We start from the raw sequence: 26,678 nt of genomic DNA, 5'->3' as shown, positions 1-26,678 counted from the left end.
CAAATATATTTTTTATTGTGCCACAACTGCGTATTGATTGAAAGAGCAGGATCAGAAGCAGTAAGTTGTGCCTCTAAGTGCCATTAGGTTTTATTTTCAGAGTTCAAGAAAGTGGGAAAAAGAAAGTAGATGAAACCGAAAGAGATAAAATGAAGGTCAAGCTGCGGACAGTGGTGGAACGCCTTTTTTTATTTATGGGACCCGATTGCCTGCCCTTGGTTTAGAGCCCGTGCCTCTGCGCCTCTGTTGCTCTTTCTAACACAGCAGGGGCTAAAGCATAATTTGCTTTATTTTTGTTGTCATCAAGGAAGCGAAATATAAATGTCATAGCCAACTCTTCAATATCCATTTAGTGGCCGGGGACCAAAATGATTGTTTTAGGTAATGAAAAGATCATTAGAAAATAGACCTAAGAGGGACTTCCCTGGCGGTCCGGTGGTTAAGACTCCGAGCTTCCATTGCAGGGGGCACGGGTTTGATCCCTGGTCAGGGAACTAAGATCCCGCATGCTGCACAGCGTGGCCAAAAGAAAAAGGAAAATAGACCTAAGAATTAACATATCTATTTGTAAAAATAGTAACATTTGCTAATAAAAATGTCATATTAAGAAATTGAGTCAAAATACAGTGTTTGTTTTGGACCCCATCTTAATTTGGGGGACTTCAATAAGAATATTATGGTACTTAAATAATTTAAGCAGTAGAAATAAAATTTAGTTTTTTGGTCTCTGTGGAAGCAGTTGACTGCAGGATGACAGTGTATTCCTGGAATTATGTTACGGATTAAAATTAATGGGCTTTTCCTTTAGCTTAAGCTGTGCCTGGTGCATAAGTTACAGCCGAATAGATGTGTTACTGGGAAAGTTGAGGAAGTGGCTTCGTATGTTTTGTGGCTCGTTTGTGTCATTTTCTTAACAGGAGTCAGGACATAGTAAGACGCTAAAGATGGTTTCTGGCTCATGAAGAACATTCCCAGTAAGATTATCCCTTGTCATTTACGTATCTGTGCAGAAGTATAATCTGTTAATATTTTGGAGAAAATCACCTTTATGCTGTTTGATCCTAGCCTGAGAACGTTTATTAAGGGGTACTTAGAAAACATTGCTGAAATTGTAAACTACTTAGCACAACAGAGTTATGGCTAGATGCCTGCATATTGAGTCAAGTTCATGACTAGGAAAAGTCGTATTGAATGGAAGAAGGCTGTGGACTGACTATTCTTTTTTTTTAATTGAAGTATAGTTGATTTACAATGTTGTGTTAATTCCTGCTGTACGGCAAAGTAATCCAGTTGTACATATATATACATTCTTTTTAAAAAATATTCTTTTCCATTATGGTTCATTAGGCGATATTGAATATAGTTCGCTGTGCTATACAGTAGGACCTTGTTGTTTATCCATTCTCTCTATTATAGATTACATCTGCCAATCCCAACCTCCCACTCCATCCCTCCCCCAACCCCCTCCCCCTTGGCAACCACCAGTCTGTTCTCTATGTCTGTGAGTCTGTTCTGTTTCATAGATAGGTTAACTTGTGTCATAGTTTAGATTTGGGGACTACTATTCTTGCTGTGTTCCGCCCAAGTAGCAGATTGGAAGCTTATTAAATAAAAGTGCCATCACCTTCCAAATGTATTTCAGTGCACAGGTATCAATGAGAACTGCTGTGTGTCAGACATGAAGTTCTGGGCAGACAGTGGTGAATGAGACAGACACCTGCCCCTATTAACCATAGAACATCTTGAACGATGTGGGTCTTTGTTCTCTGTGACTAGACGGCTGAGCAGGAAGGAGAGAATTAGCCACAGGACCTTGGTGTTGTTTGCTAGGACCAGTTTCGTGTTGAACTCTGCTGATCTCTTGTAACAAAAGCGACAGTACCATCAACTCTGCCACTTAACGGTGTGATTGAACTTGGGGAAATTACTTAACTTCTGAGTCTGATATTGCTCAGCATAACATGGGGACAGTGATACCTTCCTGGCAGTGTCACTGTGAATGCAGAGTGCCTGGCTCCATGGTTGGCAGGTTACTGGTGCTGAGTACATGGTGGTAACGGCTGTCTTTTGTTGTTTTCCCGTCCAGCTCAGGCACATTCTGAGGCTTTGATGTGGTCATCTTTTAAGCAAGAAGCAAACTGTATCATAGTGATTGGTTTGAAATACTTTATTCAGATTTTTCTGAGTTCTTTGATTCATAAGAAGTGTTGCTCTAAGTTGTAAATGAAGTATCCCATAATCTTGGAGTTCTCAGAGTATATAATTTTAGACATTTTAATTTTTTTTTAAATAAATTTATTTTGGGCTGCATTGGGTCTTCGTTGCTGCACGCAGGCTTTCTCTAGTTGCGGCGAGCGGGGGGCTACTCTTCGTTGCGGTGCACAGGCTTCTCATTGCGGTGGCTTCTCTTACTGCGGAGCACAGGCTGTAGGCATGCAGGCTTCAGTAGTTGTGGAACGTGGGCTCAGTAGTTGTAGCTCACGGGTTGTAGAGCACAGGCTCAGTAGTTGTGACGCACAGGGTTGCTTAGTTGCTCCGTGGCATGTGGAATCTTCCCAGACCAGGGCTTGAACCCGTGTCCCCTGCATTGGCAGGCAGATTCTTAACCACTGCGCCACCAGGGAAGCCCTCTTAGACATTTTAAAGCATTCTTCTTCATAAGTTAAGGGGTTTCCTGTTGAAATATAAGTATCTTTTAGCTGTGTGGCCCAGAATTGCCACTTAGCTAGTAAGTTCAGTGCCTTTGGCTTTGGGTAATCATCACCCATTTAGCACCAGACTCACAGATTGCCCTACTTATGATTGTCCATTTTGATTGGAAAGACTGTTACTTGATTGGCAATGATTATGATTTTTAGATTACAGCTTTTTTGATTATTAAAAATATGGAATATTTTCTACTTTCTGAACTATTTTTATAACAATTCTTTAATATTTCAGTAGAATTCACTTAAGTTGTTTTTCTTTACATTATATATTTTCACAAGAGGTTTTAAGCAAAGAGGACACTTTTGGGGGGTTCTGAAACCTGAAGTTGTGGGTGTCCTGCTTGTGGCTCTCCATCCTTTTGGTCACATACAGTCAGACTAGGGATGAAAAACAGACTCTACCTGTATTATTTGGAGTTTCCTGGGAATTTAGAATTGGGATTGAGTGATGGCTGGTCTTCAAAACTATCTTCTTGAACTGGCATGGTGAAGACTTGGAGCGTGTGTGCGGCTCTCTTCAGCGTTGTGTGGAGAAACAGAAAAAGTTGGTCTTCAGAGAGAAAACGAATAGATGGGCAGAAGCAAAGGTGAAAGTCAGAAGGAGAGTACTGTCTGGATTCTTAACAGCTTTCCGGATCCTTATTTCAGTACTCAAGGAGGCCCAGCTATCTTTCTGTACCATAACATACCTCAGTGGTCTTCCAGTAAGTTCCCTTTTTCTGCACAATTTTGCTCAAATTAGTTTCTCTGACTTAACAACAAAAGAACCTTGACTAAAGAAGCTAGATGAAGCTTAAAACAAAAATAGATGGGTATGAATATCTACATGCAGGAGGAGGAAGTTAGACCCTTTATGTACGCTATGCACATGGATCATAACTTCAATTTAAAACTAAAGCTGTGAGAATCTTAGAAGAAAACATAGAAGTAAATCTTCCTGACCTTGGATTAGGCAAAACCTTCTTAGATATAATACCAACAGCAAAAGATAGATGAATGGAACGTTATCAAAAATTAAAAACCATTGTGCTGCAAATTATGCCATCAAGAAAGTGAAAAGATAACTCACAGAATGTGAGAAATTATTTACACATCTTATATCTGATAAGGGGCTTTTACCCTGAATACTAAAAAGAACAAAACAAAAAAACAAAACAAAAAAACCTCTCACAACTCCATAATAAAAAGACAATTCAGTTGTTTAACAGGAAAGACTCTGAATAGACTTGTCCATACAGGATATACAGGTGGCCAATAAGCACATGAAAAGATGCTCAACGTTGTTAGTCATTAAGGAAATGCAAATCAAAAGCACAGTGAGAGGGACTTCCCTGGTGGCGCAGTGGTTAAGAATCCGCCTGCCAACGCAGGGGAAACGGGTTCGAGCCCTGGTCTGGGAAGATCCCACATGCCCTGGAGCAGCTAAGCCCGTGCACCACAACTGCTGAGCCCATGTGCCACAACTACTGAAGCCCACATGCCTAGAGCCCGTGCTCCGCAACAAGAGCAGGCATCGCAATGAGAGGCCTGCTCACTGCAACTAGAGAAAGCCCGCGTGCAGCAACGAAGACCCAACACAGCCCAAAATTTAAAAAATAATAAAAATAAATGAATTATAAAAAAAATTTTTAAAAACACAGTGAGATAATATAATACTTCACACCCACTAGGATGGGCATAACTTTTTAGAGAGATAATAATAAATGTTGACAGGCTGTGGAAAAATTGGAACTGACATGTTGCTAGCAGGAATGTAAAATGGTACAGCTGCTTTGGAAAACAGTTTGTTCACACTTCAGATGTTAAGCACAGTTATTACGGGACTGAGCAATTCCACTCCGAGGCACATACCCACATGAAGCATGTATATCAGCTGATGAATAGATAAACAAAATGTAGTGTATCCATAAATGGAATGTTTTTGAGCCATAAAAAGGAATGAAGTGGTGACACGTCCTACAACATGGATGAACCTTAAAAGCATGCTGAGTGAAAGAAGCCAGGCACAAAAGACCCCACACAGTGTATAATTTCATTTATATGAAATGTACAAAATAGACAAGCCCATGAAAACAGAAAGTAGATTAGTAATTTCTGGGGGCTGGAGAGAGAGGGAAATGGGAGTGACAGCCAGTGGATACAGGATTTCTTTGGAGAAGGTGGAAAGGTTCTAAAATTGGATTGTGGTGATGTGAATGTACTAAAATCCATTGCATTGTGTATTTCAAATAGGTGAGTTGTATGGTATGTGAATTATATCTCAATTTTTAAAAACTTAAGAGTAGAGAAATAGACAATAAAGTTAACATGTTAACTTGGATACAGGCTTCAAAAATAATCCTAATAGATTTCTACAGAGAAAACTTAGCTGTAACTTTTTTCGTAAATACTTATGCCTTGGGACTTCCCTGTTGGCGCAGTGGTTAAGAATCCACCTGCCAATGCAGGGGACACGGGTTCAATCCCTGGCCCGGGAGGATCCCACATGCCACAGAGCAGCTAAGCCCGTGCACCATAATCACTGAGCCTGTGCTCTATAGCCCACGAGCCACAACTACTGAGCCCACGAGCCACAACTACTGAAGCCCACACACCTAGATCCCGTGCTCCGCAATAAGAGAAGACACTGCAACGAGAAGCCTGCGCACCGCAACGAAGAGTAGCCCGGCTCGCTGCAACTAGAGAAAGCCCACGCACAGCAATGAGGACCCAACACAGCCATTAATTAACTAATTAATTAATTAACCAAGCAATTAATTTAAAAAATTCTACAAAAAGATTCTTATGCCTAAATATGTATATTTTTCTTAATAATAAATTTTTAAAATTCTACATAGCAGGTTACTTTATTTAAAGATCATTTGACCAAAATTTAGTAGTGGTTGTATTTATCAGTCTGAGTGACAGTGTAAGTTGAAATGTAGATTTTTTTCCCCTAACATATTTCTCTTGTTGCCATTATGTTTTTTGAGTGAACGGAGATGGTTGTGTTATGAAAAGATCTTTGGACTTGGCACTTGCTGGAGCAGGACAGAGGTGTTCAGTCTGTGGTCTTGAACAAATAATTTAATTTTTTAGAGCATCGATTTCAGGAACTTTAAAGCGACTATCATGCCAGGATAAAAGCTTTTTTTTTTTCCTTTCTAGTGTTTATAGAAGTTTTGGAGGTTTTCCTAAGAAAAATAAGCACAAGTATATTCAGCGTCTATCCTTGTTTCAGTTTGTCCACACCGGTGTTATCTTAGATTTAGGGCGTCTGCAAACAGAAATGGCATCCAACTTTGTCTAATGTCTAGTATTACATAAACAGGCTCTCTGTTTATATTATTTAAAGAAACTGAAATTTTAATAACATTATTGGTGACCTTTGAAGTAGTAGGTGATGGAAGTCATTGAAATATTAACTGAAAAGCTTATTTTAACCTTCTTCCTAATATACGTCTTTTGCCTTTATAAAACTGTTGTCATTGATTTTGACTGTTTTTAGATATTAGCATGGTATCTATTAATTATGTTAATTCCAGATTAGTGTATAATTTGAAAAACATGTATTAATTGTATGTTACCACTTTTCACCTTTTAGCTTGCTTTTGATAAAATTATGTTTTTTAATGAGTGATAACAGTTGGTTTTAGAGATTTCTACTGTAATTGCATTCGATCTCATGTACATGTATTATTTTGTGGCTCATGTGTCAAATACCTTTTTTTGTTGCAGTTAAGTGATAATACAGGATGAGTTTCAATTGTGTGTGTGCCTGTATGTTTGGTTTTGTTTTAGCTCGAAAGCTACATGATATTAACATGCTAGCTTTTTCTTATTTGCAGAGATCCTGCATATTTTGATGAAAATTGGCTAAACAGAATTAAAACTGAAGTAGGAGATAATTGGAGGCTAAAGGTATTTTCTTTTTATTTTCCTATTTGTTAATTAATCTTTTACTTGGGTGTATATCATACTTGTTGACTTTTGCTCTGATGTGTCTAGTGAGCTTTAGAAACTTAGATAGCCTTTGGTGAAATAATCTAGAACTGAAGATTGGGGTAACCTGGAATTGCTCACCAAGATATAGTCTGAGTCGGCAAAGCATAGTGACTGAGGTCTCAGGCTTCAGAGCCAGACTGGCTGTGTCCACATCCCAGCCCAGCCGCTCCCAGCCGCTGGGAAAGTCTTTAACCTTTCAGTGCCTGAGTTTTCCCGTTTGTAAAATGGGGATTGTGATAGGATCTACCTCACAGAGATAAACGAGTTCACACATACAATGTACTTAGGACAGTAATGTCAGTTGCTCGTGTTGTTATTGATCATTATTAACTGTGTCCAGAACACTCCGAGAACGGATTATTTTTATTTCCTTCCTAGTAGCCTTATTTTTCGCTATTCCTCCAGCATCTTCGATGGAAACCCACAGTGAGAAACACAGTTTACACTGCAGCCTCCCACCCGCCTAACTGCATGTTCCTGAGTAGTTGAATACGTTTTTAACCTTACTTAATGCAGTAATGTTTTTCGTTTAGTTTTTGAAATATAAATTGCAACCCATCTGTAAATTATTTTTTTTAACTTTATATCTTGAAACGATTATAGATTCACAGGGGTTGGGAAAAGAAACGTACAGAGAAGTTCCACATACCTTTCCGCTAGTTTCTCCAGGGCTAACATCTTGCATGACTGTAATGCAGTAGCAAACCTGGGGAACCGACGTGGATACGATCCACAGCGTGTTCACAGTTCAGTCGTTCTGCACACACCCTTCTATGTGTTTGCGCGGCTCTGTGTGGCCCTGTCAGTGTGTAGACTCACATAACGGCCCTGCGGTGGCGATGCAGGCTGCCCCATCCCTGCCAGGTATCCCATCAACCACACCACCCTCGCCCGAACCCCTGGCCGCCGCTGACTTGTTCTCCATCTCTATAGTTTCCTTACACCACCTTAATCTGTGGTCATGACTGGCAGCTTGGAAAACTCTGGAGCCATTTATTTTTTATTTATTTATTTTTTTTTGCAGTACGCGGGCCTCTCACTGTTGTGGCCTCTCCCGTTGAGGAGCACAGGCTCTGGACGCGCAGGCTCAGCGGCCATGTGGAGCCATTTATTTTTAATACACATTGGTAGGGACTCCGAAATGCAAGTGAGTGAGCGTGTGAAACCCCTGGACTTAAGATGAGCTAAGCTTGGTTTGTCTTTATATTTCCCCATAAAACACGTTTGAGGAAAATATTTATTCACTGACTAGATATTGGGTCTGCCAAAATCTAATTCCTCCTTTTCACTAAGCTAGAGCGAATGGATGCTGTTTAATTTCTAAATAACCTTTCAAGAATAGGCAATTAAAGTGATGGCTTTTTAACGTTATAACCTGTTTAAAGTCGCTGCTAAATCAGCTTACGTTTGCTGCTGCTTCACAAGAGGGAGTTGCGTATCCCACGCCCCTGCACACAGTGTGTGCATAAATCCACAGGGTCTACAGTGTCACCAGGGTGGCAAAGGCAGTAACAGAGAGAAAGCGAGATGTTTATTGTACTCTTAATATTCTGAACTGAAAGTAACCATTCCGATTTGCATTCCTATTCTCTATATTTTACCCTATATTATGTTTCTTCAATTTTATTTCTTCAATTTTTAGATTGATTTTAAGATACCATTGATTAATGATAAGATTTGTAGCTTTTTTCAGTGGAGAATAAACTACCATTTTAAGTGAACACATTGATTTTTAAGACTTTCTAATTTAAAATGTTATAATACGAAAAATTGAACACCCTAGAACCAGAGAAAGTATATTACATATTTTCCGTGTCTCCAAATTTTTAGGCATACAAAACATGTTAGTTTTATTTATGAGATTCTTTTTTTTTTAATGTGAAGTTTTCAGTTTATTTTCTCCCTTAAAAATAAGTGTGTCTTTGACTAACCACTGGATCCCCCTGCTGTGGAATCTTTTATTTGATAGCTACCACTCCTACAGTCTTCTGTCCTAGGACATCTTCAACTATGAGCATCTACCTGGGGACAGCCAGGTAGATGATCCACAGCATCATATCGTGTATGCATATGACTTAACACAAATTCAGCCAGATGAGTTAGGTCAAAAAAAAAGAGGGAAGAAAATAAGTTTACAGTAAATAGTGCAGGTGATTCTGCCCGTGATTTCACCCAGGTAACATGACCAGGAGCCTGCGCTCTGGAGTTGAGTGAGTGTTGGTCCCTCATCCTGTCTTGTTACTGGGATGCTTTCTATAGCACAAGTATCTTGGCAATGCTGAGCGTTATACTAACATTTAAAGATGTAGTAGTATTTTTTTTAACCTTACGACTCCAAAATATTTACTTGGTCTCAGCTGAAGAAAAACACTTTTCTGACCATGGAGGAATTTGGAGACGTTCCTTCATAGGTGACTACCTGATTTGTAGGTTGTGTTAGGAGATATCCAAGGGTAATTCTGACTGTAATTTTTGCTTAATGCTCTAAATTTAGAACTTACCCTCTATGTAAGATGCAACTCTACTTTTCTGGGTAAAACAGCACTGAGCTCAAGTCTTCAGTAAGGATGACACATTTTTTCTTTCCATGCAGAAGATCTACGTAATTTAATCTTACTGTTAGGTCTTGTTCAGTTACCTTCGAATTTTTGGCAGTGTGGTTAGAACGTTGAAAATTTTACATAATTGGATACTTAATTTGCTTTATAAATCTCTTAAATCAAATAAATTAAGCCACTGATAGTCTTTTTATGATAGTAATTCAAATGTACTGTTAGAATTTTATTTTTTATGTTTACTTTATGATTAATAAGAATGATTAGTTGGTTCAGAAATTTTTTAGGTAAAACTATATTTTCATCTGTGATTGCCTTTTACCCAGTTGTTTTCTCTCTCTTTAAACAGATAAGCAATTTAAAGAAAATTTTGAAAGGAATCCTGGATTACAATCATGAGGTAAGGAGTTTTTTTCTTTCTGCTTGGAAGTATTACTGTAGGGTAGTTTAATCTTACAATATTTTACAGCAGTTTCAAGTAAAGGAAATATTACCTTAATATTAATAATCAGCTTTATCTTCCATTGTATGGTCTCTAAGATGTTGGTTCAAAAAGCTGGTTCACCAGCTATTAGGTGATGACTAGATAATCTTTTTCACTCTAATATGGATAGTTTGTGAGTGGTTACTCATTTATGTTAAACTTTCCCTTCTGCTGTCCATTAACTCTCTCCTTTCTTCCCTTACTCATGAAGGTGGCTTAGGGTCCACGCATACTTACTAACAAGTCCTGTGCCTACTTCCATTTTATTCCTCGGCAAACCCCTATCCCTAGATGAACTCAGTTTATCCTCTGAGTCTGCATCAGAACGGCCAGGATATCGCTGGGGGAAAAAATCAGGCAGTGGAACTAGTTTTACTTTAAATTTCATGATCGCAGATGTCAAGTGGACACAACATAGCCTAGAAACACCTGTGTTATTTCCTTACTGTTTTTTCCCGACAAGCTTACGTGCATTTAAACCTACATCTGTACTTACGTTATCTGTCTTCACCTCAGTATGTGACTCTGCCGTCCACCCTACTATTCAAGTCCAAAGCCTACAGATCATCCTGCAGTCCTTCCTTCATTTGCTATCATCAGCAAGACCTATAGTTAAATCTCCAAAATACAGTTTTCTCTGTTTCCGCTGCCACCACCCTCTACCGAGCCATCACCAGCTTTTGCTTAGATTACTCACGGAGTGTGCCCTGATTTCACTCCTGCCCCGCTACAGTCTATTCTCCACTCTCAAGCCAGGATGATCTTTTAAAAAGGAGAATTTATGTCACTCTCATCCTCCAAGTCATCTTCCATGGTTTCCCGTCGCATCGAGAATCAGATCCACACTTCTTACTCGGAGCCACCGGACACCGCGTGACCCCTCTCACCTCCTCTTTCCCTTCTCCTTCCTTACCCATCACACTACAGCCACATTCATCCTGCTCCTGTGCTTTTAGGATCTTCTTTTTTCACTGTAGGGTTATCAGACAGAAACCTACCCATTTGTCTAAATGTGTCATTTCATTTGGGGCCAGTTTCCCCATGAAGGACGCCTCCATTCTCTTTCCTTATGTGGGTGTCTTGTTATCAGTATTTTGGAGTCAAACGGAGTGAAGGTGGCGGGGGTGGGGGGAGTCTTCCTGTTGTGGGCATGAACCTATATTGAACTTCTCCTCTTTCTGGTGCCCCCTGGTTCAGAACCTCTCAGGGTCTACTTCTCTGGAGAGTGCACATCCAGTCTTTCTGGGGGAGGTGGAGGGGTCAGTAGTACTCAGTTTCTTTGCTCAGTATACATACCACATACCAGATGAGGGGCTAAGTTGGTGTGACTCAGGATAGTTATGATTTACGTATGGGAGGTATAAATAGAAATTGGGAGTGAGATTGGCTTAACTGCTCTGCTCTTAGCAGTGAGTTTCTGGTGCTGACAGACTAACCTCTATCAAGTATTTTATTTGGTCATATAGATGTCAATGCAATTCTCATGTTTTCATCTGTGTCCAGATTTTAGGGCAGCAAATCAATGACTTTACTCTCCCTGACGTGAACCTTATCGGGGAGCATTCTGACGCCGCGGAGCTGGGGAGGATGCTCCAGCTCATCTTAGGCTGTGCTGTCAACTGTGACCAGAAGCAAGGTAACTTATCTGATGTTAGTGTATGCATGTAAAATGATTAAGGAAAGTGACACACACTGTATATTTTATATATAAATCACACGTACCAACAATAACATCTTAAGGCCCCCCACAAAGTATGCCATTTTCTATGATTTTTGCTAGTAATCTGTTTTCAAGCTTAAAAGAGTTTTACAGGTTAGAATAAATTTGATTATGATGATGTTCTTCCCCTCTCTGCAAGACTGCATAATTCTTTGAGTAGATTATTTTTAACTACACTGAATGTAATGAAGTTTACTGTTAATTGGACAAGGTCCAGCCAAATTAATTAATAATTAATTAATAATAGTCAGTTCAGCTATAGGAATGTAAAGATCGATATTGTAGATTGCACATGCAAAGGGTTTACTTCACAAAGATTTACTGAATTCGTGCATCGCGCTGGGGCTTGGAACACGGTGTCAGACAAAACCGATACAGGACCTGCCCTCACGGAACTTGCACTTGAGTGGGGTGGGCATTTCTAAGTAGAACCCTTGACTCTAAAAGGCAGATGAAAAATTATTTAATGTAGTTCATTGAATTCAGATAAGAATTTCTTATGTATTTATTCTGTTAGGAGATTCATCAGCTCTTGGAGATGTGTAGCTGTTAAGAGTTGGCTAATTATTTATTACAGGGTGTGCATAGGAGAGGACAAGGTTGTTACCCGTATCCGTCGTTCTGTGGGAAGGCAATCGAAACATTTGTTGAGCTTCTCACACAGACCAAGTGTTCTGTGTAACACCTAGCTTGAGGTTTTCCCTAAAAGTTACATAAATGATGAAAAATTTGAACAGGATTTTAACCTCTCACTGTCCAGAGGGCATGCTCTGGTCTCAGGAACACAGCAGAGAGCCTGGATCAGATGCACTTCTGAGTTGCCGAGTGTTACCTGTCACTGCCCTGGGGGCCCGGCCTGTTTCCTCGTCTGCAGAGGGAGGGCACGACAGCTGGTCGTCGTGGGGAGTCGGTGAAACGGTGTGTGTGTTTGCTTCGTAACCCGTAGCGCAGCGCAGACACAAGGGCTCTGTGTTTAGAGGCTGTTTCTCAGTTCCTAGAAGTGAGGCGTTGGCTCAGTGTGCGTTTCTCTTGGCTATCTGACTTGTCAGATTGGGGCACACAAGTGGTGGTGTATTTGAAAAAGCAGAGATTAGCAGTAAAAATGCACTAAAAATAATATTTACCGAGTTCTCCCTCCTGCCTGGTTAGCAGAACAAACAGCGCTTTTTACAAGTTGGGAAACTGAGACTCCTGAGCATTGTTCGCCTTGCCCAAGATCTCTTGCCCGTGAGAGGCTCGCGAGGACAAAAACGCGTGTCTCCCACGTTAGAACTAAACGCTCTTTGTACTGAGCTGAGCTGTAGGCTTTGGACCTAGACGCTCACTTTGCAGGACAGACTCCCAGGCGTAGCCCAGCTCATTCTCCACGGCCTCCTGGATCTGCCAGTAATCATACGTACTTGGATTTTGGACTTTTAAGATGTAACTTTTTTTTTTTTTTAACTTTTCAAAACTAGTACATTAACGCGGTTCTCATCATCATTTTATCATCCAGCATTTTACGGTGTTCGCGGGGAAGGGCCTTGACGTGGCAACACCGCTTCTTAACTAACGCTTCCCCTCTCACACCTGACTAACCTCCGCCCCCTGTCCCCGTCACACCCTTCACACCCACGGGGCTGTCGTCCGTCTTCCTCCCATGACTGGGCCGCTGCCTCTCCCCACCATGTTCACAGTCTTTCATTCCGATCCCGGCTGTGCCAGCTGCTCTGTAACCTGGGGATTCTGTGCTTGGTGCCTCGTACCCAACGCTCGTAGGACGCGCCTCACTAACAAGCCAAACAAACAAAAAGTTCAGCTCAGACTAAAGGGATTCTTTGTTTTTTTTTTTAAAACCGGAAAGTGGTTAGGTTATGATGCACAGTATTCCTGCTTTGGGCCTAAGAACGGTGCCTGTGGTTTAAGTGTGTAGTGTATACTTGCATGTGCATCATTGATTGGGTACCAGCATCCTTATGACAATACTTCCTTAAAAACATGCTTTGTTTAACTAAAAGCTTTGGCATTAACAACCAGAATGTCATAATTTAATAGTGCTGTCAAAATTCTTTTTTTTTTTTTTTTTAAACAAGTTACCTGTCAAGCAAAGGACTACAGTTTGGCATTCCAAATCCATGAGTTTCTTGCCAGTAGGTCACTGTAACGATTGCACAGTAAGACTCTTTCATATAATATTAGAGTGCTGAGACTATTTTTTTTTTTTTTGGTGTTTTTTTGGGTATAGGGTGGAGAGAGGCAGGTTGAGGCTATAATTTCCTAATGACTTTACGTTTTAAAATGTTTCTTATTGGGTGGGGATGAGGGTGTGATGAATTGGGAGATTGGGATTGACATGTATACACTAATGTGTATAAAATGGATGACTAATAAGAACCTGCTCTATAAAAAAAAAAATTCAAAAATTAAAAAAAAATGTTTCTTATTAAAATATATTTACCGTATTTGTTGAAATCCAGCTGGCCTATTGATTTTTTATGCTTAATACCTGTTTTTTCATCTATTATTGGATTTGAAAATAATGAAAACTATTTCCAGGGCTTTATTTAGAAGGCAAGAAATTTTTTTTTTTCAACTTTGTCACTAGGAACGGCTAAGGGAGCCTTCTCTTTTTCGGCATTGGTGAGGGTAAAGTTGATGAAATTGATGCTTTAGCTTATTAGAGATTTGGGTCATTATTTTAAAGCCCAGGGTTACACAGTGTTTGTTTAACTATAGCGTCAGTCTCTATCTTAAATTCACCTTAATTCTTTGTCCTGAGCAGGTCTCAGTTTCCCTAAGTTTTTTTTTTTTAATTGTAGAAAATATTAAGGTAGAAATTATTTACAATTCAATACTTTGATGTCACATAAGAATAAAACACAGACATCAAAGTTTTATAACATGTAGCAAAGAATAATGTGAAAGATTTTTAGATTTTAGGAATAGTAATACAGAGTCCATTCCATTCTGGCCTTAGGCTGTACCGTTTCATTGTTTTACATTCCCGAGATCCTCCATTCCTGTGACCTTTAGCTGTAGCCTCAACTTTATGGGGGGGGCAGTTATTTTTAAGGAAGGATAAATAATGTGATTTTCAGCCTTTACTTAACCTATGACACATGTATTTAACCATATACGAGGAATTCCGAGGAAGAATCAAAACACAGGAAACTTCTTTTCAGAATTCATGAAGTGTTAGCCTTTACTCCCTTGATTGTCTATAACTTGAACACTGACATTCCAGGTTGTTCTTACTTTCAGAGTACATCCAAGCCATCATGATGATGGAGGAATCTGTCCAACACGTTGTCATGACAGCCATCCAGGAGGTATGTTGGACCTTTGTGCTTAAAGTCTGTGAGAAGTTAAAGGAGCAAACATGAGTTTAAGTAATTGAAGTAGAAATTTTAAAAAGAGATTCTCCTACTCATTTTTTGAGAATTTTTTTCTTCGCACTTATGCTATAGCTTGTCTCATTTTTATTTAAACGTTAAATGTTTATCTTGGAATTATAGATATTCCGTAACTATTCCTCATTTTTTTAAATGCTCTAATGAATTAGGAATAGTAGACTAATTCCTAAAGCCATTATGAATAATATCTATTTTAAACCAACAGTCTGCCTCACACAAGTATTCGTTTCTTATTTGGAAGGAAATGGGTCTTCAACTCCAGCCAGACTCAAGGCAATTTCTAGATGAATATTTATTTGAAACTGTAGGAGGGGAAAAATGTTTTTTCCTCTACCCTTTCAAGTTTTTAGCTGGAGCCTCTGTTAAAAACAAACAAACAAATAAAAAACAGATTAACAATAGAAGAGCATACAAATGTACTTAAGTTTTACACAACACAGGAGGCTTCATAAAGAAATGAAGATCAAAGAAGTGTTTCTTTTTTTAAAACATTATTTTATTTATTTATTTTTGGCTGTGTTGGGTCTTTGGTGCTGCGCGCGGGCTTTCTCTAGTTGCGGCGAGCGGGGGCTACTCTTCCTTGTAGTGCGCGGGCTTCTTATTGTGGTGGCTTCTCTTGTTGCGGAGCACGGGGTCTAGGTGCGTGGGCTTCAGTAGTTGCGGCACGCGGGCTCAGTAGTTGTGGCTCGCGGGCTGTAGAGCACAGGGTCGGTAGTTGTGGCGCATGGGCTTAGTTGCACCGCGGTATGTGGGATCTTCCTGGACCAGGGATCAAACCCGTGTCCCCTGCATTGGCAGGCGGATTCTCAACCACTGCACCACCAGGGGAGCCCAAAGAGGTGTTTCAACCTGAGTGTTTTGATGCTGGATTTGGTGAAAAGTGGAAAGTCTCGTGGAAAAATGTGATAGGGCGAAAAACGGCAAGTCCTGTTTGTTCAGATTCCTTCCGCATCCCTCTGACTTTGGATACTCCTTTCCTCTGAGTATAGGGAGGGTGCCTCTCACGTGAGGGACTTAAGACCTGCTTCAGAGGAAGGTCAGAAAATCTTTCCTGTCCCTGCTGTTTCTCAAATTCCTTCAGCTTGAAACATTCAACATGCCAAGCTGCCATATTTGGGGGTAGCATGTCCTGAACTCCATCAGGTGTCAGACATAGAAACTATAAAAGTGAAAATGACCTTAAGATGGGAGAATTTTTTAATCATAGAAGTAATGGAAGAAATCTTTAAGGGAACTAAAATAGTATAGAATGTAAGTAACTAACAGAAAAAAATGCAACAGACAAACATGAAAAATGCTAAATGCAAATTAAGATAAAGTGTTTCCTTTTTTATTTTACTTTTTTAATTTTTAATTTAAAAAATTTTTTTAACATCTTTATTGGAGCATAATTGCTTTACATTGCTGTGTTATATAACAAAGTGAATCAGCTCTATGTATACATGTATCCCCATTTCTCCTCCCTCTTGCGTCTCCCTCCCACCCCCACTTCCTATCCCCGCCGCAGGTGGTCACAAAGCACCGAGCTGATCTCCCTGTGCTATGAAGCATTTCCTTTTAAATCCGACCAACTGACTATGAATCCAGCAGTTCCCACTACCTCCTCAGATTTGATTATTTGCTGGAATGACTCATAGAACTCAGTAACAGTGACGGTTTATTACAGCAAAAGGATACGAATCAGAACCAGCCCCCCACCCCCCGAAATGGAGGTCTGGGAGGGTCCCAAACTCACTCTCTGTTGTCCCCTCCCCGTGGAATCAAGACATGTCACCCTCCCAGCACATTACTGTGTGACAACACACACAGAGCTGCCACCCAGGGAAGCAAGCTCACCCGAGCTTTCATGTCCAGCGTTTTGTTGGTGTTTCATTTTATAGGTGTGATTGGTTGGATCATTGGCCACAAGGTTGAACTAAATTTCCAGCCCCTGTCTCCTCCCCAGAGGCCAGGCTGATATCAAGTGGCTCAAAGCCCCAACCCTCTCATATGCGGTTGGTTTTCCTGGCGTCACCAGCCCCCAACCAGAGTCATCTCCTAGCTTAAACTATCTAGGGACCCACCATGAATAACAAAGACACTCAGCAGAGAAATCCCAGAGATTTAGCGGCTACCTCCCAGTTACTCACTGGGGACAAAGGATTAGCCAAATTCACTATTATGCAGGACATTTCAGCAAAGCAAAGCTTTTAAGAGAGGATCAGTTTGTCAGTCAGCACTGATGGTAGGAGGGTAAACTAACAAAATGATGGTCACCCAAGCAAGATATGAGTTTAATTTGCTCTGAAGTGGTCATGGGTTGGCTCCGTAGGCATCAGGGACGCAGCTTTCTTGCATCTTGTTGTTTGCCATCCCTACTATGTGATTCCCACCCCGTGGTCAGCCGTGGCTGTTTGGCTTCCAGCCCTCACATTCACATTCCGGCCAGCAGGCAGGGCTGAAGGAAGGTTCTCCACTTCCTCTTAGTAAACTTCCAGGAATTCTCACTCCTGTTATCCAGCTGTTACTCACATTGCCACACAGGGAAGCTGGGGAATGTGGTCTTTTTTCCAAGTGGTCATGGACCCAGCCAAAATTTGAGGATTCTGTTACTAAGCAAAGACAGGAAAAATAATAAGGGGGCCACTAACTGTTCTGCCTTACTGTAATTGATCCTGTAATTTCACTTTTAGGAATTTATTCTGAGGAAATCTGAAATAGAGAGATGGATAGTGATAATCGTACTGGCAAGCGTTTATCTACACCTACTATGTGCTGATGATGCTGGTACTCGCTAACGCAGTACATTTTACGTGCATATTCATTTTGTTTATTTAGTAAATACTTATCGAGCACCTAGAATTCAGTAGGAGCTATAGGAGGCCTTCAGGATACAACTATGGAAAAGATAGACATGGCCTCTTGTCTCACAAAGTGTGATCTAAAGGGAAGAATGGCCAAACGAGCAATTCAAATACATCCAAAGCATTCAGAATGAAAAGTGCCGTGATGGGGAAAAGATAGTGGGACCTCAAAGGAGTGTGTCCCTCAGCGTGGGGATGCTGGGGAAGGGTTCTCAGCGAATGCGGCATCTCGTCTGAGCACTGGAGGAGGAGAAGAGGTCAGGAAGGGCACACGCTTGCGGTCCAGGAGGCAGCCGCATGGCGCGGGGAGGTGTCGGAAGAAGCCTCCGCAGGCGCGGGGGGTGTGGGTGCTGGAGGCAAGGCAAGAGCCGTAAGGCCAGTAGGACGCTGAGCAGCTTTGTGGAAAGAGCTGGAATTTTGGAAACCAGTGAAGTGCTTTTTAAGGAGAAAATACACTGAAGTCTGTATTTGAGAAAATCCAGGCAGTGAGAAGAATGGATCGGAGGAAAACAAGGCTAGAAAAAGGGAGAGCAGTTGAGACCTTAGTAATTATCCGGTGAGGAACGATGGAAGCCTGAACTAGGTCATGGCGGCTGGGTGGAGAGAAGTGGACAGGTTTGAACCTTGTCAGAGCTTTACTTAATAGGCTTGGTGACTGATTGGGCCGTGGAGGAGGATGGGGTGGCTGGATAGAACTGTGGAGTTGCGGAAGGGCTTTTGTAAGATGATGGTCTGTATGTCTTTCTTCAGCTGCAGCTGACTTTGATTTTTTTTTTTCTGTTGTGGTAAAATACACATAACATAAAGTTTACCATTTTCAAGATTATTTTGTAGCACGTGTCAATATCTAGTTCCTTTTCGTGGCTGAATGGTATTCCATGGTGTGGGTGTGCCACATCTTGTTTATCCAGTCGTCATCTGATGGACGTTTGAGTTGTTTCCACCGTTTTGGTATTGCGAGCAGTGCTGCTGTGAACCTGAGTGTACGGGGCTGTTTTGAATACCTGTTTTTATTTTATGTTTTAAATAAATTTATTTATTTGTTTGTTTACATATTTTTGGCTGTGTTGGGTCTTCGTTGCTGCATGCGGGTTTTCTCTAGTTGCGGTGAGCAGGGGTTACTCTTCATTGTGGTGCTCCAGCTTCTCATTGCGGTGGCTTCTCTTGTTGCGGAGCACAGGCTCTAGGTGCGCGGCTTCTGTAGTTGTGGCACGTGGGCTCAGTAGTTGTGGCACACGGGTTTAGTTGCTCTGCGGCATGTGGGATCTTCCCGGACCAGGGCTCGAACCCGTGTCCCCTGCATTGGCAGGTGGATTCTTAACCACCAGGGAAGTCCGAGCACCTGTTTTTAATTCTTTTGGGTATATACCCAGAAATTGAATTTCTGGGTCACATGGTAATTCTATGTTTAACTTTTTGAGGAAGTGCCAGCACAGGTGTGTTTTCCACAGGTGCTGCACCGTTTTACATTCCCACCAGCAATGTGCTAAGAATTCTAATTTCTCTCCCTCATTGTCAACCCTTGTTATTGTCCATCTTCTTGATATTAGCCATCCTAGTGGATGTGAAGTGTTTTCTAATTGTGACTTACTTGTATTTCCCTAAAGACTAATGTTGGGCATCTTTTCATATGTTTGTTGGGCATTTGTATATTATCTTCTTTGGAGAAATGTGATTGGTAATCAAGTAAATGATAGTCTTTTAATTCTTTAAATGCTAATAGGAAGAAGCCACAGGAAAGAGCAAGATAGAGGTTGAGATAACAAGAGAGAGGATGATAAATAGTACAGGGTCTCTGAGAAGCTGGGAAGAGACAGGGTTGAGAGTGTATTACAACAAGATTGAAGAAGGAAAGGATGGGTATGAATGCTGCCAATTCTGTAGGTTAAGGTACAGGAAACTGGGGAATTTCTTATCTGGAGGCAAGGTTTTCTGATGAAGAGTAGTGGGGAGTTGGTGAGGTTTGAGAAGCAGGAAAGGTTTGGAATAATCTCTAAAGGGAACAAAGAGACTGCTGATTGGGGAAGCATAGCTGCACTTTGGGGGCAACTTTGAAGGCCCAGCTGAGATTGGAAACTATATATTATGTTTTATGGTTTAAAAAATATTTACTCTCTCAGTACTTAGCAGTCAGGATATATGGCCAGAAGAGATAGGCAGCTGGATTGGTCTTGGATTGAGATTTTGCCCCAGAGAAGGTATTAAGGTAAGAGAATCGATTATATTGACAAAGTCATCACAATAATAGACCATGAAGTCTAGGCCAGAAAGAGAAGGTAACTGATTAAACAGATGATGAAGTGCGTAATCTAAAGTACGGAGTGGGGAGATTTCCAAAAATAAGATGATGATGTTGGCAGAAGAAAGAGGAGTAGGCTTCAGGCAGGCAGAACAGTAATGTTCACCGTGGAGTCTAAGCAAAGTGAGGAAGAATGAACGTAAGATGGTGGTCTGTAAGTGAAGACCAGGGAGGAAGTCGGGAGGTATAGGACCTGGAAACCTCGTCGAGGTGGACATCCTAGCTGGGATTGACTGGGAGGAGGCTGTGTTCAGGGGGTCTTATTCACAGGTGCTGCTGTGTTGTGATAAGAACTAACATGTAGCAATGGAGACTGGAAGAAAATACCTCTACTCCCGTCTGCCCCCCCGCACCCCCCGAATTAGATCCTTCCTCTCTGAGTGTCTGTCACAGCCCTCATCACGTGACACTGAATTTGTCTTTCTTACTTGAGCTGTGTGAAACCCATGGCACAGGTAGCTTCTTGAATAGTTCAGAATTATAGACGTGGTTATTTCTGGATGGTAGAATAATGGGTGTTTTCTCTTTGTATTTTTTCTGAATTTTATCTTCTCTACATTGGGTGTTATTTTTTTAATTGGAAGAAAAATCTTTTGAGCATCTTTTTATTAATATTCTTACAATAACAGCATAAAAAATTTTACTCTTTCTGAGATTTTTTTCCCTCCTAATTATGCTAAGGGACCTTCACTCTTGTCATGACATTAATAGAGAGCAGTGGTTCTCAGACTTCAGTGTGTGGTGCTGGGCCCTAACCCTAGCGTCTCTGATTCAGTCAATCTGGGCAGGGACCCAAGAATTTGCATTTCTGACACGTTCCTAGGCAATGCTGCTGTTGTTGGTTTGGGGACTTCTCAGTCAGTGTTGAGAACCACTGATGCAGAGGAAAAGGTACAGCTGAGCCTAACATTTCAGTCCTTTAGAGAGTGGAGTGAAGGCTGAAATGACAAGATCTCCCAGTAGTCTCTCCCCACGTTTCTAATTGTCCCTCTCTTTTGTCCTTCAGACAGAGCATAAGAAGGAAACGGGAGAAAATGGGGACATTTGAGTCTGCCCCTGACATTGGTCACAGTCAGAATTTTACCCCTTCTCCCCAAACCCTCACACACCCTCTGGATCTTCTCTGTGTGCAACACAAGGGTGAGAGAGGCTGAGACCTAGATTCGTGTGTATGTGCGTGTCATCACTGAACATTAGCGGTTAATTTAGGCTGATATTGATGTGACCCACGTTTATTCTTCAGAAATAGTTACTTAGTGTTACTGTTTTTTTTTTTTTTACTGAAAAGTCAATAATTTAAATATTTAGCCACATTTTAACTTAAAGACTTATCTTTTTAGTGGTAAGGATAAGTAATACTTGAGTCTCATGACTGGCCCTGCTGTGAAAATGCATACCGGAATTACACGTGTGATTTTAAGTGAAGGCTAATCCTGCAGCAAAACAAAGCTCCAGGCTGAAGAGCTTCAGTGTCTAGGAAAATGTTCCTTTTACATTTGTGATTTCATTGTAATTTTTATAATTCTATGGGTGTTCATGTTTGTTGTTGTAAATGTATTATATAGAATGTCACTTTTTTCTCGTGGTTGTAATCATTTAAATCTTAAATTTCAGCTGATGAGTAAAGAGTCTCCTGTCTCTGCTGGGAATGATGCCTATGTTGACCTTGATCGCCAGGTACCTGATCTTGCATTGTTTTTATCCATGCAGAGATTAAAGGGTGAACTTTAGATATTAATGAAAAGGATTTTTCAGTTGAAATTGCTTATGAAATATATTGGTATAATTCTTTATTTTTTACCTAAAATTCAAGAACTTAAGCCACTTTACTAATGGATATTACACACTTGTAATTAAATTTGTAATTTGTAATTAACATATTATTGCACAACCCACTTTAAAATAAATTAACCTCTTTAACTTACTATAATTCATGTTTTCTAGTCATGGTTTTTCTTTTTCCATTAGTGATATCTTTCTGTATGGTACGTTTAACACAATAGTTGCAGTCCTGGAAAATGGCATGCATTTAATCCTGTGATTTATTTATAATACAAAAGATATCTTACCTTTTATTTCATGTTACTCTTCCATTGAAGAAGTCTCCTCTACCCTTCATCTTTGTGAAGAAGTGAACTGTCTGGTTTTCACTGACCGCCCATCATCTTAGTTCATTCTTCCTCACTTTGCTTAGACTCCACAGTGAACATTACTGTTCTGCCTACCTGAAGCCTACTCCTCTTTCTTCTTCCAACATCGTCATCTTATTTTTGGAAATCTCCCCACTTCATACTTTAGCTTACGCAGTTCATCATCTGTTTAATCAGTTACCTTCTCTTTCTGGCCTAGACTTCATGGTCTATTATTGTGATGATTTTGTCAAAATAATCGATTCTCTTACCTTAATACCTTCTCTGGGGCAAAATCTCAATCCAAGACCAATCCAGCTGCCTATCTCTTCTGGCCATATATCCTGACTGCTAAGTACTGAGAGAATAAATATTTGTTAAACCATACAACAATTGTGTTGAAATACATTAGCTATTTATTTTAACAATTGAACCCCTGTTCCTCTGGCACATATATATTTTACCAAGGTGAGATTTCTCAGTTATTACAGAATCAACATTACCAAGGACCAAGTGTCCCTAGGAGATGTATAAGAAAACTTGATATGAGTAAAGAACCAATTTCCAAGTACAGAAAAGACAAGACTCAGGACGAAAAGATGTCTGCAGTTGGAAGAAACCCTTCTGTTGACTCGTGCAGAAGGGTTCTTGATTTCTCCCTGCCCCACAGAAAGAACACGGGGAAGCGTTTAATTCTGTATTGTACATGTGCGATCATTAGTTGTTGCCACGTCATATTGTGATGTTCACTGTAGCTCTTTGCTTCTACCCAGCTGAAGAAAACTTCAGAGGAACTGAATGAAGCTTTGTCGGCCAAGGAAGAAATTGCTCAAAGGTGCCATGAGTTGGATCTGCAGGTAAGAGATCTGGTTTTGCACCACCTGTTTGCAGCACGGCTCTGCATCCCACCATGTGCCCTGGGTCCCACGTGTGGTACAGTTTGGCTGTAACACAGCCCTAGTTCGAGAAGAAAAAGGAAACAGAGCCTGGAAAAAGAGTGCAGACTGAACAAAGGTCAGAGTTTTCCTTCCTTCTCACAGCCCCGTCAGATTCGTAATAAATGAATTTAAAATGGGATAAGCCCACAAGAAAAGAAGAGCAAGAGGAGAGAGATCGGCTCTCAGGAGGGCTGGGGGAGATTTTTAAAAGCCCTGATTTGTAGCGTTTTCCAATTTCCATGGTATAAACACTGTCACAGCGACCAATTCCGACTGTTAATGGTTTAACAGTCGGCTCACCAGACTCCCGAATATTTAGCAAGCAGCTTGGTTATAGCCAGCAACAGCACACCACTGCTCATCATCAACCTCAGAAGGCCAAAAGGCAGTTGGATAAAGTGCCAAACGGCCTAAAAGGAGTAAAGAATGCAGTGGCCAAGAACACCTATAAAGGGGGAGGGAGCTACTGTAGCTGAACCCCAGAGAGCCCCCATGCTTGGTGGAAGGCTGCAGCGAGGTGTAATGGGGTCTTCTGTAGGTGAGCTCAGCCCCATTGCCCGTCACCCACTGCAGATACCCTGACCTGTAGCTGGTTTCTCAATCAGAGGGTTTTCTTCTAAAGAATTTAAGCAAACAGAAGTACAGGAGGTTAGACCGAGTATTAGTATTGCAGGGTAAGGCCTTTTCATTTTGACCTTTCTGGATTCTCTAATTTACAGAAAACCGATTCTTACATGTGAGGAAAATCTGCGTAACAAAAAAGAGAAGGGTCAAGATAAACAGGAAACTAGCCCTAGAGGAGGTGGAGAAATTGGGGTAGTAGAAGAGATTTTTCTTTTTAATTTTTAATACCCTCGTGAAATTGGTGAAGATATCGCATCTATAAAATAAGGACAAGATGCTATTTTAAAAAGAAAAAGTCAGAGATAAGTAACACTAAAAATAGAATTGTCAAAATAAAAAAATTCAATAGACTAGTTAAAAATAAAGTTGAAGAAATCTCTCCTAAATTAAAAGACAGAAAATAAGAAATAAAATTGTTTGTCTGGGATTTACCTCAAAATCAGGGAGGAGGGGGGAGTGGCTGGAAGTCCAGATGGGTGCACAATTGGCCATGTTTTGATACTTGTTAAAGCTGGGTAGTAGGTACACAGGGTTCGTGATATTTTATACTAGAAGCATTTTACCTTGAAAGGCGTAAGAGTTGGTCATTGCTTTGGATGCAGATAGGAAGAAGTGTGATCAGAGCACACTTTCTGGGTTATGTAGTAAATACTATTTACCTAGTCATAATGTTAAGTGCTGTTAATTGCTTTTCAGATTCTAAAATTCAGCTATACACAAATGCAGTATTTTACAATAATGATAAATAAGAGTTGGTTGTTTTTATGAGCAGGATATAAATATTCTGTTTGATGGTGTAACGTTCAAGTCGTGCACTGGGATTGGCAGACTGCAGCCGGCCCTCTGTCTTGTGAGTAAAGTGGTAGCGCAGGCGGGCTTGTTCCTTGATGTGCTGTCTCTGGGGCTTTCACGCTGCAGAGACAGGGCTGAGGACTCGCCACGAGACCTGTGGCTCTGAAAGGCTCAGCCGTTCACTGCCCTGTTCCTTACGGAAGAGTTTACCAGTCCCTGGTGGGAACAGATCGCAGAGCGAGTGGGGGGGCTGCAGAGAGGTTATGAGGAGATTGGTGGCAGCGCCGTGACACACTCAGCCCTGCAGAAAGCAGTCGTAACACAGGCATGTTGATGTGACCTCTGAGGTATCGATGTGACCGTCACTGGTCTTCAGCATCCAGCCCTGCCTGTGGAGAAGCAGTGTTCTGAAAGTAAAGATGCGGGTGCTGGAGGTGAGCAGGAGAAGCAGGGTGAGGCAGAGAGGTGAGGGCCCGGCGGGGCCCCCCATGTTCTCGGCTCACCACGGGGGAGCAGCAGGCAGTACACGGCCGGCCGCTTCTCGCCATCCAGTCTCAGCTCCAAATCACGTGGTTTATCTGTCATGAAATATTCACTGGGCACTTAGGTGTGCCCAGTACTAACCTCAGCCTCCCTGGGAAGCTCCTCGGTCACCAGCCTACAGTCGTCCTCCAGCCTCTCCTCTTAGTCTTTTTTTTTTCTTAATTAATAAATTTATTTATTTATTTATTTTTGGCTGTGTTGGGTCTTCGTTTCTGTGCGAGGGCTTTCTCCAGTTGCGGCGAGCGGGGGCCACTCTTCATTGCGGTGCAGGGGTCTCTCACTGTCGCGGCCTCTCCCGTTGCGGAGCGCAGGCTCAGTAGTTGTGGCTTGCAGGCTTAGTTGCTCCGTGGCATGTGGGATCTTCCCGGACCAGGGCTCGAACCCGTGTCCCCCGCATCGGCAGGCGGATTCCCAACCACTGCGCCACCAGGGAAGCCCCTCCTCTTAGTCGTGCTTTAACCCTCTGCAGAACACTTTCACTCTAGGTCTCGCATGTGTTTATTAGTTTGCTTTGTTTCTTAATATGATTTGTTCTTGTTTATATATTTACTATGATGATTTGTTTAGAATATGTAACACATAAGAACTGTCTCTGCTTTTTCCATCGTGGTATCCCTTGCACCTAGAAAATCGCAGCAGTGCCTAGCACGTGGTAGACCCAGGATGAGTATCTGAGTGAGCGAATGAGTGGGCACGTGATGGAGTGAAACAAGTCAGTGAATAGTTGTTCAAAATTGCAGAGGTGGCCAGTGAAGGGAGCAGGAATAGTGCCATAACTATTTGTGGAAACGGGGGATGCCACAAGTGGCTCTCATGTCACATGTCAGAGGAGACAAGTCACTAGATCATGTGTAAGGCTGATAAATCAAGAAATAGTGGGTATAACATATTATTGAGAGATGTCAAGTCACAGCCAAAAACAATAAAATTAGGAACATTAAAACTAGCTGTGGGGCTTCCCTTGTGGCTCAGTGGTTGAGAGTCCGCCTGCCGATGCAGGGGACACGGGTTCGAGCCCTGGTCCAGGAAGGTCCCACATGCCGCGGAGCGGCTGGGCTCATGAGCCATGGCCGCTGAGCCTGCGCGTCCGGAGCCTGTGCTCCACAACGGGAGGGGCCACACGGTGAGAGGCCTGCATACCGCAAAACAAAACAAAACAAAACAAAACAAACCTAGTTGTCTCTTGGAAGTAGAAAAACTCAATGGGAAACTGTAGCTTTCCATTATAAGCCCCTTTGCTTTATTTGCTTTTTTTCTTAAATTGTGTTTATGTATTATTTTTAATTAGTCTCCTTGTTGACTAAAAAAAATGCACAACGTGAGAGTTGTGAGTTAAGTTTTCTTTGGGGCAAAATGAGGGCAGTAGCCCAGGAGACAGCGTCTCAGCTCTGAGGAACTGCTCCGAAGAGGTGGGGTGGAGGTCAGTACGTATGTGATTTAGGTGAAGGGGGTGCGTGCAGTGAAGCACACGTTCTGGCAGAGGTGGCTGCCAGTCTCGAGGAGCAGTTGTCCCCGTTGATGATTTTAGTGCTTTTCTAGATATGAGGAGATGCAAGAATTGGGCTCATAAAATCTTCTCCTGAAAATCTCTTAACTATCTGAACACCTGTTCTGCCAGTTTTCCCAGAGCACAGGGGGCCTCCTTCCTGATCTCTTCCTGAACTCCT

The 26,678-nt window shown here is 41.5% G+C and overlaps 1 protein-coding gene across 1 annotated transcript in view; it reads left to right on the top strand.

Annotated features, from left to right (window-relative positions):
* HOOK3 (hook microtubule tethering protein 3) overlaps positions 1 to 26,678 on the top strand; it is a 104,257-nt gene that overhangs the window by 22,347 nt on the left and 55,232 nt on the right. The window contains exons 3-8 of the mRNA XM_082608429.1: positions 6,536 to 6,608; positions 9,597 to 9,647; positions 11,235 to 11,367; positions 14,692 to 14,759; positions 21,600 to 21,662; positions 22,888 to 22,971. Coding sequence (XP_082464555.1) covers positions 6,536 to 6,608; positions 9,597 to 9,647; positions 11,235 to 11,367; positions 14,692 to 14,759; positions 21,600 to 21,662; positions 22,888 to 22,971 — 472 coding nt within the window. The remainder of the gene's footprint in view (positions 1 to 6,535; positions 6,609 to 9,596; positions 9,648 to 11,234; positions 11,368 to 14,691; positions 14,760 to 21,599; positions 21,663 to 22,887; positions 22,972 to 26,678) is intronic.

This window comes from Mesoplodon mirus (assembly GCF_964341445.2).
Source record: "Mesoplodon mirus genome assembly, chromosome: 20".
In the NCBI taxonomy this organism is placed as follows: domain Eukaryota; kingdom Metazoa; phylum Chordata; class Mammalia; order Artiodactyla; family Ziphiidae; genus Mesoplodon; species Mesoplodon mirus.
Note: the sequence above shows the minus strand (reverse complement) of the source record. Positions and strands in the feature narration are given on the sequence as shown.